Source organism: Rhinoraja longicauda, chromosome 35 (assembly GCF_053455715.1).
Source record: "Rhinoraja longicauda isolate Sanriku21f chromosome 35, sRhiLon1.1, whole genome shotgun sequence".
Taxonomy (NCBI): domain Eukaryota; kingdom Metazoa; phylum Chordata; class Chondrichthyes; order Rajiformes; family Arhynchobatidae; genus Rhinoraja; species Rhinoraja longicauda.
The window spans coordinates 18,644,830-18,658,499 of record NC_135987.1 but is presented as its reverse complement, the minus strand read 5'-3'; the positions used below and the strand labels follow the sequence as shown (position 1 = coordinate 18,658,499).

The 13,670-nt window shown below is 44.7% G+C and overlaps 1 protein-coding gene across 2 annotated transcripts in view; it reads right to left on the bottom strand.

Moving 5' to 3' along the window:
- LOC144609907 (very long chain fatty acid elongase 6-like) overlaps positions 1-6,455 on the bottom strand; it is a 58,373-nt gene extending 51,918 nt beyond the window's left edge. Inside the window, exons 1-2 of one of the 2 annotated variants that reach the window (XM_078428305.1) lie at positions 6,383-6,455; positions 5,960-6,122 (exon numbers count right to left, since the gene is read on the bottom strand). In XM_078428305.1, coding sequence (XP_078284431.1) covers positions 5,960-6,048 — 89 coding nt within the window. In that variant the 5' untranslated portion in view covers positions 6,049-6,122; positions 6,383-6,455. Of the gene's footprint in view, positions 1-5,959; positions 6,199-6,382 lie in introns of those variants that run through there. The other variant, XM_078428306.1, reaches the window with a different exon arrangement.
- Positions 6,456-13,670: the final 7,215 nt, after the last annotated feature.

Genomic DNA, 13,670 nt, shown 5'->3' with positions numbered 1-13,670 from the left:
TTCACAATTCAGACGTGCCATTGAGACTGGGGAATTGGCAGAGGGAATCTGACGTGTCACGGTCGTAAATAAGAAGGATCTGGACTAGAGGAGAAATTACCGAATCAAGGGAGAAAGACACAAGTTTGGTGGAGCAAGGCCGGTTGAAATAATGGGTTTACCAGGCAGTCCTGCTTTACATGGCAAGACTACACCGAGAGTATCATGAATAGTTTAGGTCTTCTTTTTCAGTAAAGGTTCACCAAAGGTTATTCCATGCATGGAGGCAGTGGGAAATAATGTTAAAAAGTGACATTATTTCATGGGATGAGCAAGTTAGGACGACATCACTTAGTATTTATAAGAATGAGAGCCCACCTTATTAAAACACGCAAGATGCTTGGGAGGCTGGTGAGATATTCCCTGTGGGCACACAAGAGAGGCCAATGCTACCTACCACAGATGCACACACTAACTCACTGAGCTTCTTCAGTAGTGGTCTTTGCTCATGGAACTATGGGGCATAGTTTCAGTGAAAGGATCATCCATTTATCCATCCATCTTCACTTTCCTCCCAGTTTCCAAAGACGTCCAGGTTTGGAGGTTAATTGGTTTGGTATAAATGTAAAATAGTCCAAAGTGCGTGTAGCGTAACGTTAATGTGCGCGGACTCGGTGGGCCGAAGGGCCTGTTTCCGTGCTGCATCTCTAAACTAAACTATGGGTGGGTTTTCTCCGAGATCTTCGGTTTCCTCCCACACTCCAAAGACGTGCAGGTATGTAGGTCAATTGACTTGGTAAATGTAAATTGTCCCAAGTGGCTACAGGATAGCGTTAATAAACGGGGATCGCTGGTCAGCGCGGACTCGGTGGGCCGATGGGCCTGTTTCTACACTGTATCTCAAAACTAAACTAAACTAAATTAAATTTAAGATTGAGATGAAGAGAAAATGATTCACTCTTAGTTGTAAATTTTAGAATTCTCTACCTCAGTGGAAGCTAACTCATTGAATATCTTCAAGGTTGAGATTTACAGATGTTTGGACAACAGGGGAGTCAGCATTATGAGGGAAAGGTTGGAAAATGGAATTGGCATCAAAATCAGACCAGCAATAACTTTACTGTATGGCAGAGGAGAGTCAAGTGATTGCCACGCCTATGTTTCATACAAAGCCCTTTAGCTACATCACAGATCAAAAAACAGTTAAAAGGTGTCTACGGATTATAACCAAGATTGTGGTGCCTACTTTCAAAGTGTCAAGGTGAAGCGTGTAGGCTTTACTAAGCTTGCCTAAAAACTAAATCTGAATATGGCCACAAAACTGCTGTATTGTTTCACCTCTACCCTATTAGCGGACATTGGACCTTATTTATGGAACGGGTGTGCTACAGTGCTTAGAGTCCTATTCTGCACTCTGTGCCTTCCCCTTTGATCCACCTATTGTCCTGGAGTTTGACTTGATCATATTTACACATATGATTATGTGATCTGATTGCATAGCATGCACAACAAAGCTTTTCATTGTTCGTTGCTACACGTGACACTAATAAACCTAAACTTAAACCTCACAGGGTCTCAGCCTGAAATGTTGACTTGTTCCATTTGCCTCGACTGATGTAACTTGATCCGCTGACTTCTTCCAATGTTCTGCTTTTAGTTCCAATTCCTCAATACTCTTCTGATTATTTTGCACTTCCATTAATCCATCTTTTAGTTAACTTAAATTCATGTCTTTAGTTATCAATCTCTCAATCAAGGGAAATAGGTCCTTTATTTCCCAAAGGCCCAATACTAAAGTAACTACATGCATTCATCCTATCTTATTTGCACTGCAATCTGGCACCAATCTTTGTTTTGCATTGTACTGATTGTTACTCTATGTACACTGTTTACTCTGTGAGCTTCATGTGAATGAGGAATTTCACAGCACCCTGATGTATATGACACAAAAAAACAAAACTAAATCTGAATCACTCTCAAGACAGTAGTTGGTTTTAGGATTTAAATAAATAATCAACTATTTCATGTTTATTTTCACAGTTAACATGTGAGAGCAATGTGTGCTCCTTGAAAATGTGATTTAGCTGACGACAGAAAACAAAAGGGTGCTGGAGCTGGCCAACGGATCTACGCTTGAGCAGTTGAAATGATAACTCGGGTTCCAAGGAAGGGTCTGAATCTCATCTGACTTCTGATTCCACCCAGATGCCGCCTGGCCTGCTGAGCATGCCCTGTTTGCTCTGCGTCTGTGAGCAGGCGTTCAGGATGGTCAGCAATTTAGTTGGTGCCCACACCACAACTGGATGGTCTTCCAAAGTTTAGCAGCCAGAAAAATTGTAGCCTTTTTGGGATGTGATGAGACAGTGAGAGCTCCTTTGGCATTTGGGTGCTGTAAAATGAAGTGAAGTGTTTCTTTGAAGATAGACACAAAATACTGGAGTATCTCAGCGGGAAAGGCAGCATGTCTGAATGGAAGGAATGAGTGACGTTTCGGGTCGAGACTCTTCTTCAGACTGATAGTCAGGGGAGAGGGAGATAAGGAAGGGTAACGTGTGAAGCCGCGACATCAAAAGATCAAGGGAAATGTTAAAAGAGTTTAGCAACTGACAGATCAGGTAGGTTTAGGCAGACTGAGCGGGGGTGTTCAGTGAAACGATCACCAAGCCTGTGCTAGGTCTAAACACTTGCTTGTACTTGGTTGCTAAACACTTTAACTCCTGCTCCCATTCCCACACTAACCTTTCTGTACTGGGCCTCTTCCATTGCCAGAGTGAGACCCAGTGCAAATTGGAGGAACAGCACCTCAGAGTTTGCTTAGGCAGCTTGTACCCCAGCAGTATGAATATTGACTTCTCTAACTTCAAGTAACCCTTGCTTTCCCTCTCTCTCCATCCCTCCTCCTTCCCAGTTCTCCGACCAGTCTAACTGTCCCCAATTACATTTTATCCGTTTGCTTTGTTATCACCTGCTCCTAGCTAACAATGATCTATTCTACATTTTCCTTGATCCACATCTCTTTCGGTGTCTCATTTTCACACCTTACCCTTCCTTATCTCTGTGTCTCCCTTTCCCCGACTCAGTCTGAAGGTCTTGACCCGAAACGTCACCCATTCCTTCTATCCAGGGATGCTACCTGTCTCGCTGAGTTACTCCAGCATTTTGTGTTTGTCTTCAGTGTAAACCAGCACCTGCAGTTCCTTCCTGCACATGAAGTGTTTCTTTGTTGTTTTCAGAGCCGAGAAGGCAACTCCTCCCCAGGGTTGCAATTAGCTTACTCTAACTAAAACTTTATGCAGTTAATATTGCTGCAATACTGTACTGAGCACTGGACTTAACAATATTCATGTGTATAGTTATTATAGAGTCATAGAACATAAAATCAAGCCTTCAAGCCCACAGACTCCATACCGTCTTTACATACAAAGTTATTTTTTTAATTCCACCCAATCTCCTCCACATTAGGGACAATCTACAGTGGCAATCTGCAGTACAATTGTTCTCCCATCCTGCATATCTTTGGGATGTGGGAGCAATCTGGATCGCCTTGGGGAAACTCATGGAATCGAAGGGCGGGCAGGAACAAACCCGAGTCCCTGCTGCAACTTTATTAGCCGCATTACTGCACTATTTGTGTCTTCGATTACCATGGTTTCCGCAAAGCACAAATTTATAGAAACCTGCAATACTCTGTCCCTCTTGCAATGATAGACATGCAATAGATCTACCCCCATTGCATCACTTTTTTTAAAATCATCAAGCGATTAAAACAAATTTCCCTTTAAGGTTATGAGAACTCAGTTCCACTGACAAATAAACTCTGCAGAACTCAAGTTGAAGGAAGTCTTCAATCCACCTGTGCAAAAACCAATATGCTGGAGGAACTTAGCAGGCCAGGCAGCACCTGGACAGACAACATTTCAGGTCAGAACCATTTCCTCCATGGATGCTGCATGATCCACCGAGTTCTTCCAGGACCTTGCTTTTTGCTCAAGATTCCAGCATCTGCAGCCTCTTGTGTCTCTCCACCCTCTTCTGGCAACTTTCAATTGCCGCTGACTGAAAGAAAATATAAAGTTGCCAAGGAAAATAACTGCAGATGCTGGTACAAATCGAAGGTATCACAAAATGCTGGAGTAACTCAGCGGGTCAGGCAGCAACTGAGGAGAGAGGAATGGGTGACGTTTCGGGTCGAGACCCTTCTTCAGACTGATGTCAGGGGAGGGGACCAGGGGATAAAGTTGCCAACCTCGTTTTGCAATAATTTCCTAAGTGAACAACATTCAGGGGATGCCACGACCTTTAAAAAATCTACTTGGACACTTATCCTCCACGTCTCAAACAACATCACATGAATTATAAAACTGGAGCCACTTACGGATTATCTGTATTCTGCAGCAACCAAGATAATAACTTCAGCTCTGCTCAGATCATGTCCATGAATAAATTCAATTACAAGAACTAAAGACAGTTACATTGCTTATCTGCAAACATATATTCTGCTGTTGTGGATATATGCATACATATGCACTGTATTTAAACTAACGTCACAAATAATATCCTTCACTTTCTGTTGTACCATCTACCACAGTAGATACCCATCTCGCCCATCACCTGTTACTCTTCTCCCTCCCCCCCCCCATACAATTCCATCCCATCCCCATGTCCCACAGTAAATCTCCCCCTCCCCCCCTCCCCCCGAACCCTTCCATCCATATCCCCCCCCCCCCCTCTGGATATAGACACAAAATGTTGGAGTAACTCAACGGGTCAGGCAGCATCTCTGGAGAAAAAGGTGATGTTTCTGGTCGGGACCCTTCTTCAGACTCTCCCATCCTCTGGCTTCACATTTCACTCCTCCTATTCTTTCCTTATCTGACACCTATGTTCAGCTGCTGCTTTTGTCACTATCTCCACCCATCTGCCAATCGGCCGCTCATCTGTCTCCACCCATCACTTGTCAAACTTTACCACACACCCTGCCACTCTTTCTCAGCATTCTGACCATTACTCTATCAGTCTGAAGAAGGATCCTGACCAGAAACTTTGCATGTCCCTTCGCTCCACATGTGCTGCCTGACCACAGAGTTCTCTCAGCACTTTGTGTTTTGCAATGCATTTTTATGGTTAGTTTAACTAAGTAATGCAGAATATTAATATTTGGTTTTGTTGCAAAGTAGCTGCACGTTAGACAAAGCTGCACCACGACTCTTTCACTCTGGTCTCTTGTAAATACAGAATTGTCAATGAATCCCATTTACCACATGGGGCCTGGCCAATTTAAGGACTGCAAATATCCTTCACATTCTGTAATGTACCACGACGTTGGTATTTGTTATACTGTCTGAAAATGATGCCAGATAGCGTAAGCATTCATCGGGGGTAATTACAGATGTGCCTGACAGGTGTACACTCTCCCGAGATGCTGCCTGACCTGCTGAGTTACTCCAGCATTTTGTGAATAAATCAAGGTGTACAGTCACAGTGGAAGTTGGTAATCGTGCTCGTGTACAGCACCTAAATCACCCATTATTCCTGAACAACACTCACCAGGCAAATAGAATCACCACACAGACTGAGCATTGCTACAATACAAGTCTTATAACGTCCCACTTGGACACGATCCGCATTTTATTGAAGGTATCCACCCTATTCCGGTCTGTTTACCTGCAGCCCTGATGGGCAGACACGGTTACACCAGATTATTGCACACACCGTCAATTAAAATCAGGTCACACACCGCGACTCTCAATGTAAGGAACGCGTCTCTCAATGCAAAATTACAACTAGTTTCACGAGAATACAATCCAGACCCCGTCAGAAGCAGACGGACCCGTGATTATTGATAACACGAGCCGGATTTTCGATCTGTGCTCGAACTGTTTACGGGTTTGAATGGGTCTCATGTTAAAGGGAGCGGTGCATCCTTCAACCTCCAAGCGCCGGGGCTTTACACACCTGCAGTGCACTGCAATCCACTCACCAGTTTTCTTGCATCCATGCTATGGCTCCCCTTTCATCGAAATGTTTCTCAAACTCGTATTCCTGCAGAGAAATCACTGACATGTTCATTCTCCGCTCTTTGGTTTGTTCCGCGGGGGCGGGCGGGCGATGGTGCGGGCTCCTCTGACAAGACGGGGGAACCTCTAGAGAGAGGGGGAGAGAGGGAGAGAGAGAATGAGGTGCGGGAGGGAGGGAGCAGGTGAGAGGGTGGGGGTGACTTTGAGCGGCACAACAGTAAAGGACGGAGCGTGTGCTGCGGCGTCTGTCGCGTCTACAAGCGGTGAGCCCGGCGGGGGCCAGGGGTGAGTCAGGACACACACCTCCCCTCCCACCTTGCATCCCCGGCTCCCCAGTGCTCACAAACACCCCCTACTGCATTTACAATCACGGCCAGCAAACCCACACACGCTCCTGGTGCTGCTGCCCCTTCCCAGCGCGTTGTTTGCACGATATTCCCCGTGCATTCACCCCTCTTGGCTGTGCAATGGGCAGGGTTGATTGGCGGGCTGCGGGCTTGCAAGCGCATGGGCGCAGCAGCGTTGCTGGGGTCGCGCTTTGTGTTGTTGCTCTGGTTGCAACTGCCCCACGCCAATGCAATCAATACAATCAACACCTCCCCTTGCAATGTGTCCCAACCCCCGGGGGCTGCCCGCTTGCTCCCCCATTTCACTTTGCTGCCATTCTGCAAAAATTGCACACCTGTCGCTGGCACACAATGCAAATTATTTCAGTCGTGCAGTTTTTTAACTAAAAACCCACCATTTAATTTTACCTCTGTTAAGTTTACGGTTTGGTTCATTGTCACGTGTACCGAGGTACAGTGAAAAGCTTTTGTTGCATGCTGACCAGTCAGTGGAAAGACAACACATGATCACAATCGAGCCATTCACAGTGTACATACAGATGAGAAGGGAATAATGTAGAAGGGTTTATTCACAAAATGCTGGAGTAACTCAGCAGGTCAGGCAGCATCTTGGGAGAGAAGGAATGGGTGATATTTCGGGTGGAGACCCATTCCTTCTCTCCCGAGATGCTGCCTGACCTGCTGAGTTACTCCAGCATTTTGTGAATAAATCGATTTATACCAGCATCTTTAGTTATTTTCTTATACATAATGTAGAAGGGTCTCGACCCGAAACGTCACCCATTCCTTCTCTTCAGAGATGCTTCAGCATTTTGTGTCTACCTTCGTTGTAAACCAGCATCTGCAGTTCCTTCCTACACTGTATTTAATTTTACCTGTCACGTTTGAGATCTTAACGTGAATGTGAATCGAAAGCATCGCTTTAGTTTAGCCACAGTAAAGAGGGAAGTTACTAAAACGAGCACATCTCACCAAGAAATGCAGACCATTGTACAACTTTTTGTTTGAATATGTTTCTTCTTAGAAGTTTCAGAACTTTTATTTTACAGAAAAGAACTGCAGATGTTGGTACAAATCGCAGGTATTTATTCACAAAATGCTGGAGTAACTCAGCAGGTCAGGCAGCATCTCAGGAGAGAAGGAATGGGTGACGTTTCGTGTCGAGACCCTTCTTCAGACTTCTTCTTTGCTTTGGCATTCAAGAATTTAATTAGGGCAAGAATGGGAATTTAGACAATGCACCCGATATTTCCAAAATGTCTTAGTTTTGTAGTTATCTAAAATTGGAGAATTCAATTGTTCAAACCTTTTCAAACTATTAAGCTATTTCCAGTACACAACAGTGATTATATTAAAACCAATTATTAACACTGACTGCATTGGTGCTACCTCCTGCACCCATGCAGAACCCACTGTCTTCATTAATTTTACTACTAATTTCCATCCTCCACTCAAATTCACTTGGACCATCTCTGAAATCTCCCTAACATTTCTTGATCTCACTGTCCATCACAGGAGACAGACTATCAACTGACATCTATTATAAACCCAGACTCCCACAGCTATCTAGACAACACTTCTTCCCACCCTTCTTGTAAAGACTCTATCCTCTACTCCCAATTCCTCCCTCTACGCAGCATCTTCCCCCAAGATGAAGTGTTCTATTCCCCGATGTCCTAATCCTTTAGGGAACGGGGGTTCCCCTCTTCCATCATAGACAAGGCCCTCACTAGGGTCTTCTCGATATCCAGCAGCTCCGCTCTTGCTTCCCCTCCCCCCAGTTGTAACAGGGAGAGTCCCCCTAGTCCTCACCTTCCACCCCATCAGCTGTCACATACAGGACATACAATTAATATGAAATCAAATATCGAGTAGGAAAAAAACTGCAGATGCTGGTTTAAATCGAAGGTAGACACAAAATGCTGGAATAACTCAGCGGGTCAGGCAGCATTTCGGGAGAGAAAGAATGGGTGATGTTTCAGGGCTGAAGAAGGGTCTCAGCCCGAAACGTCACCCATTCTTTCTCCCCCGAAATGCTGCCTGACCCGCTGAGTTACTCCAACATTTTGTGTCTACCTTCAAATCAAATACTGATGTTATCTTGAATTTGTAATCTGTAAAATTCAAATACATTAATGCCATAAAATACTGGATATATGATTAAGACAGAGTAAATAGATTAAAAAACATGGACCAGGGCAGAGAGGTTTAAATTTGGAGGCAAACGTTTCAAAGCAGTTGTGAGGAATAAGATTTTTACACCGTCTTAGAGCCATGCTGCATGAAAATGTCCCAAGGCCCAACTTGCCCCCACCGACCAAGATGCCCCATCTACACTAGTCCCACCTGCCTGCATTGGCCCATATCCCTCTAAACCTTTCCCTTCCATGTCGCCGTCCAAATGTCTTTTAATGTACCCGTCCCCATGTCTGAGAGCAGTTATGACCTGGAATGCGTTGCCTGCATCGGAGATGGAAACAATTAATCAGAAACGTCAAAAGGAAACTGGGTCGGCACTTGTGAGGAAATAATTTGGAGGGCAAAAGCAAAGTCAAATGAAGTCGTGGAATTTATTGTCATTTGCATGAGCACAGTGAATACAGTTACAATGAATATTTTACTTGTCGCAGCATCATAGGCACATGGACTCAGACAACCGACAAAGACACGTTATAAATAAATTATACATAAATTCTGGAAGAGCAAAGAAGGGGAATGGTTTGAATGCAATAGCCTGAATTAGCAGGTCGTATGTCCTTGCGGGATGAATGAACCAAGGAGTTACATAGGGAGTGGTGACTGCAGAAGGTAGAAAGGGATGGAGATGGGAAGATGTGACTAGTGATGAGACCATGTTGCAGGTGATGGAAATGTCAGAGGCTGATGTGTTGGACACGGTGGCTGGTAGGGTGAAAGGTGTGGGCCTGGGGAACTCTATTCTTGTCTGGTGGCAGGGGGAGTGAGAGCAGAACTATGGGACATAGAGGAGATGCAGGTGATAGAGGGATCTATCTGTGACATTAGGGGGGAAACCATGTTCACTGAAAAGTGAAGACGGATGTTCTAGAATGACAAGCCCCATCTTGGGAGCAAACGCGGCAGAGATGGATAAATTGAGAGTAGGAGATAGCGACTTTGCAAAAGGCAAGGTGATAGTCAGTAGGGTTGTAGAAGATGTCAGTCGATAGTCTGTCCCCTGTGATGGAGACAGATGAAGAAAAGGGAGAGAAGAGTCGGAAATAGACGAAGTGAACTTGAGGGCAGGCTGGGAGTTAGTGGTAAAGTTAATTAAATCAATGAGTACTGCACGGGTGCAGGAGGCAGCCCTGATGCAGTCATCAACATAGTGGAGAAAGAGTTGGGCGATGGTTTGACGTAACCAGCAAAAAGGCAGGCATAGCTGGGGCCCATGCTCGTGCTCGAGTCAAAGGAAAAGTTGTTGAGGGTGAGGACAAGTTCTGCCAGGCGGAGGAGAATGTTAGTGGAGGAGGGGAAGGAGGTGCAAAAGGACTGAACATCCATGGTAAAGATGAGGCAATGGGGACCCGGAAACAAAGTCATTGAAATGTTGAAGTGAGTATGAAATGTCCTGGATGAAGGTCAGAAGGGACTGGACAAGGGGGGGTAGGATGGCATCAAGGGGTTAGGAGATGAGATCTGTGGGGTAGCAGGCAGAAACAATGGGTCTGCCAGGGCAGTCCTGTTTGTGAATTTTTGGAAGGGGATAGAAGCTGACAGTGCGGAGCTGAGGAACAATAAGGTTGGATTATGTTGGCTCCTTTCCCGAGACAGTGTGAAGAGTAGATGGAGGGGGGTGGGGGGTGGTATGATAGGCTAGTTTGCCTGATGGACAAGGTTGCAATCATAATTCTCTGCAGTTCTTGTGGTCTTCTGAAAAACTGTGAAGTATTCAATAGGATGGTGTCCATGATGCATCGGTAGAAATTATAAGACTCACTGGAGACATGCCAGTTTCCTTAGCCTTTTGAGGAGCTAGAGGCATTGGTGTGCTTTCTTTAGTCAATGTGATTGGACCAGGACAAATTGTTTGTGATACAGTAAACCCTCGCTATAACGGACCATGGGGGAGGGGTGGGGTGGTAACCATTATTGCCAATTGTCTGCCATAACCGAGTGAGGGGGGGGGGGGGGGGGGAGGATGATGTTTAACACAAGGCGGGGAGGGAAGTAATGCGACATTGGTGAGGGGTTTAAACAAGCGGGAATTTACAGGCCAAGGAGCCGTAGAGCCCCCGCTCCTACACGCGGTGTGCCAGGGACGGGCCCGGTACTCACACTGCCTTCATGCTGCTCGCTCTCTCTGCTCCCACAACCAGAAGCTCCCGTCACATGGCACCAGCTTGTTGGGTAACTGATGGAAGTGGGGTGGGTGGTGCAAAGGCAGCCTTGGTCCGCTATAACCAAAATCCATTTAGAGGTCTGTTATTGTGAGGATCTGTTATTGGAAATTGAAGTTCTCGACGATCTCCACCTCAGCATCACTGATGCAGATGGGGTATGTACTCCACTCTGCTTCCTGAAGTCGACGATCAGCTTCTTCATTTTGCTGACATTGAGGGTTTGTCGACTTGATATCATGCTACTAAGTTTTCTATCTCCTTTCTCTGGCTATCATCCAGAAATCCGTCTCATCCTCAGTGGCTCAGCCTTCACAACGTTCCGGGGCAGAAAATTCCAAAGATTTGTAATCTTCTGGGAATAAAAACTCCTCCTTTTTGTGATCTTATCCTGAAAACATATTTTAATCACTCCCATCGGGGGAGGGGGGTCATCCTGGGTCATCCCCTCTCAGAAACTTGTGCTTCATTAAGATCTGCTCTCCATTCTTCTAAACAGCCGAAAGCATTGGTTGTTCAACTAGTTTGGCTGCATGATGGAAACCTCAAAAGAAATTGAGGAAGGACGGAGACAAAATGGGGAGTCAGAAAAGGATTAAGTGAAGTGAATATATGGCAAAAACATTGTCAAGCAACGCAGTAGGTTAAAAAATGTTCACAGCATTTGGAACAAGGTAAATTAATTGTAGAATCAAGGAACTGCAGATGCTGGTTTATAAAAAAAAGACAGAGTGCTCAGCGGGTCAGGCAGCATCTCAGGATAACATGGATAGGTGATGTTACAGGTTGAGACCCTTCTTCAGACTGATTGTAGGGGAGGAGGGCAGAAAGTTGGAAGTTGGAGGAGGCACAGTACAAAGCTTGGCATGTAATACGTCGACACAGGTGAGGAGGGCAGATGGTTGGTCAAAGACCGTTCTCTCTGACATCCTTTCTCCCCATACATAGGGGCTCACTGGTACAGTGGTTAGTGTTGTAGCCTCAAAGCACAGGAGACCTGGGTCCGTTCCTGTCCGTGGGTACTGTCTTTGTGGAGTTTGCATGTTCTCCCTGTGACTGTGTAATTTTTCTCTGGGTTCTCCAGTTTCCTCCCACATTCCGAAGATATGTGGGTTGGAAAGTTATTTTGCTACTGTAATATACCTGCATTGTGGTTGGGTGGTGGCAAGAAGAGAAGGCAAGAATTGGATGAAAATATGTGTGAAAAACAGCATTAGTGTAGATGGTTGCTCGATGGTTGGCAGAGATGCAGATGGCTTTAGGGCCTGTTTCCATGCTCCATGACATTTAGCACCCTGTCCACTGGCAGTTATTAACCTCTATAAATAGACACAAAATGCTGGAGTAACTCAGCGGGACAGGCAGCATCTATGGAGAGAAAGAATAAGTGACATTTTGGGGCGAGACCCTTCTACAGACTGAAAGTCAGGGGAGAGGGAAACTGGAGATCTGGACAGGCAAGGTGTGAAAATGACAGATCAAAGCAGACGATAATCAAGGAAACGTAGAATGGTTCATTGTTGGCTGAGGCGAAGGTGACAACGAGGTATACAAACAGTAAAATTAATCAGGACAGTGAAACTAGTCGGAGAACTAGGGTGGGGAAAGACGGAGAGAGAGGGAAACCAAGGGTTACTCATTCCACTTTTAAGAAAAAAGACTGCCTTTTAATTTTTGAGATTGTTTTTGATCTTTTGTTTCTTTACATCACCTGGGACTTTTAAAGCAAATGGGATTTTCTTGCAAATGCTTTTATTGAGCTCATAAAGTTAGACAGACCATTATGATGGGCCAGGAAACAATGGTGCTGGTGTGCTATTTAACAATGTTCAATCAGCTCCCCTCATTTAACATCTCTGAAGCAGTGACTGAACACAAGAAGGTGCAGTCATAGTCAAGAACGTCAACTGCGAAATATTAGTTATTTTTTCCCTGCACTGAATATTACATGTTCTGAATATTTATAAACTCTACAGAAATGTGATTACAGATTTAGGTATAGGATTATTATTATTATCACGTGTACCGAGGTATGGTGAAAAGCTTTGTTAAGCTTTGACAATGAACTACAAATGCTAGAAGCTGAAGAGGGGTTCCAACCCAAAATGTCACCCAGCCATTCCCTCCACAAATGCTGCCTGACCCACTGAGTTCCTCCAGCATTTTGTGTTTAGAAAACTGGTTAGATTTATAGTGAACTAACTAAGGAATAAACTATACAACCCAACTCTTTCTGCAGTTTCTTTCCATGGCCACTGTCTGTTTGACTGGGTTCCAAATCTTGACATTTTAGTTGACCCATGAGTTGGCCATTAATGGCCTGCTTGCCTCCAACTCAGCTTACGCGCTGCTGAAATCATCATCTATGTCTTGTTACCTCTAAGGTTTATTACTCACCTTCCACATTCCATAACCACAAGCTGCCCTAATCTGCTCCAGGAAAGAGTAAGAAAGACAAGAGTGTTTCATTATTTCTGCCTACAATGGAATAATTAAATTCTTACTCGCAGCAGCTTAACAGATTTAAAAGAAATGCAATACGCACAGAAAATACCCAATAAACAAAAAAATAATTGATAAATTAATAACTACCAAAAACCCTAAATCCTGAGTGCAACCAAAAGTGGCCCATAGAAGTTCTCAGTTGAGGTTAGTTTTTTTTAGTGTTCTGGAGAGTGATGGTTGTTGGGAAGAAGCTATTTCTGAACCTCATGATCACAGTCTCCGATACATTCTTCCAAAATGGTAGGAATGAGAGCATGGTGAAAGTTATGAAGGCTTTTTGATAATATTAGCTACCTTTCCACTCCAGCGAGTAGAGGCCCAGTGCTGCCAGTGCTGTCAAGCACTCATCATATGCTAACCCACCCATTCCTGCAATCATTCTTGGAAATTGATTCTTCAATTAAGCCACTTGGGTCATTCTTCAATGTTAGGGGCACTGTATAAGTCTGTGATCGCCCATTGGA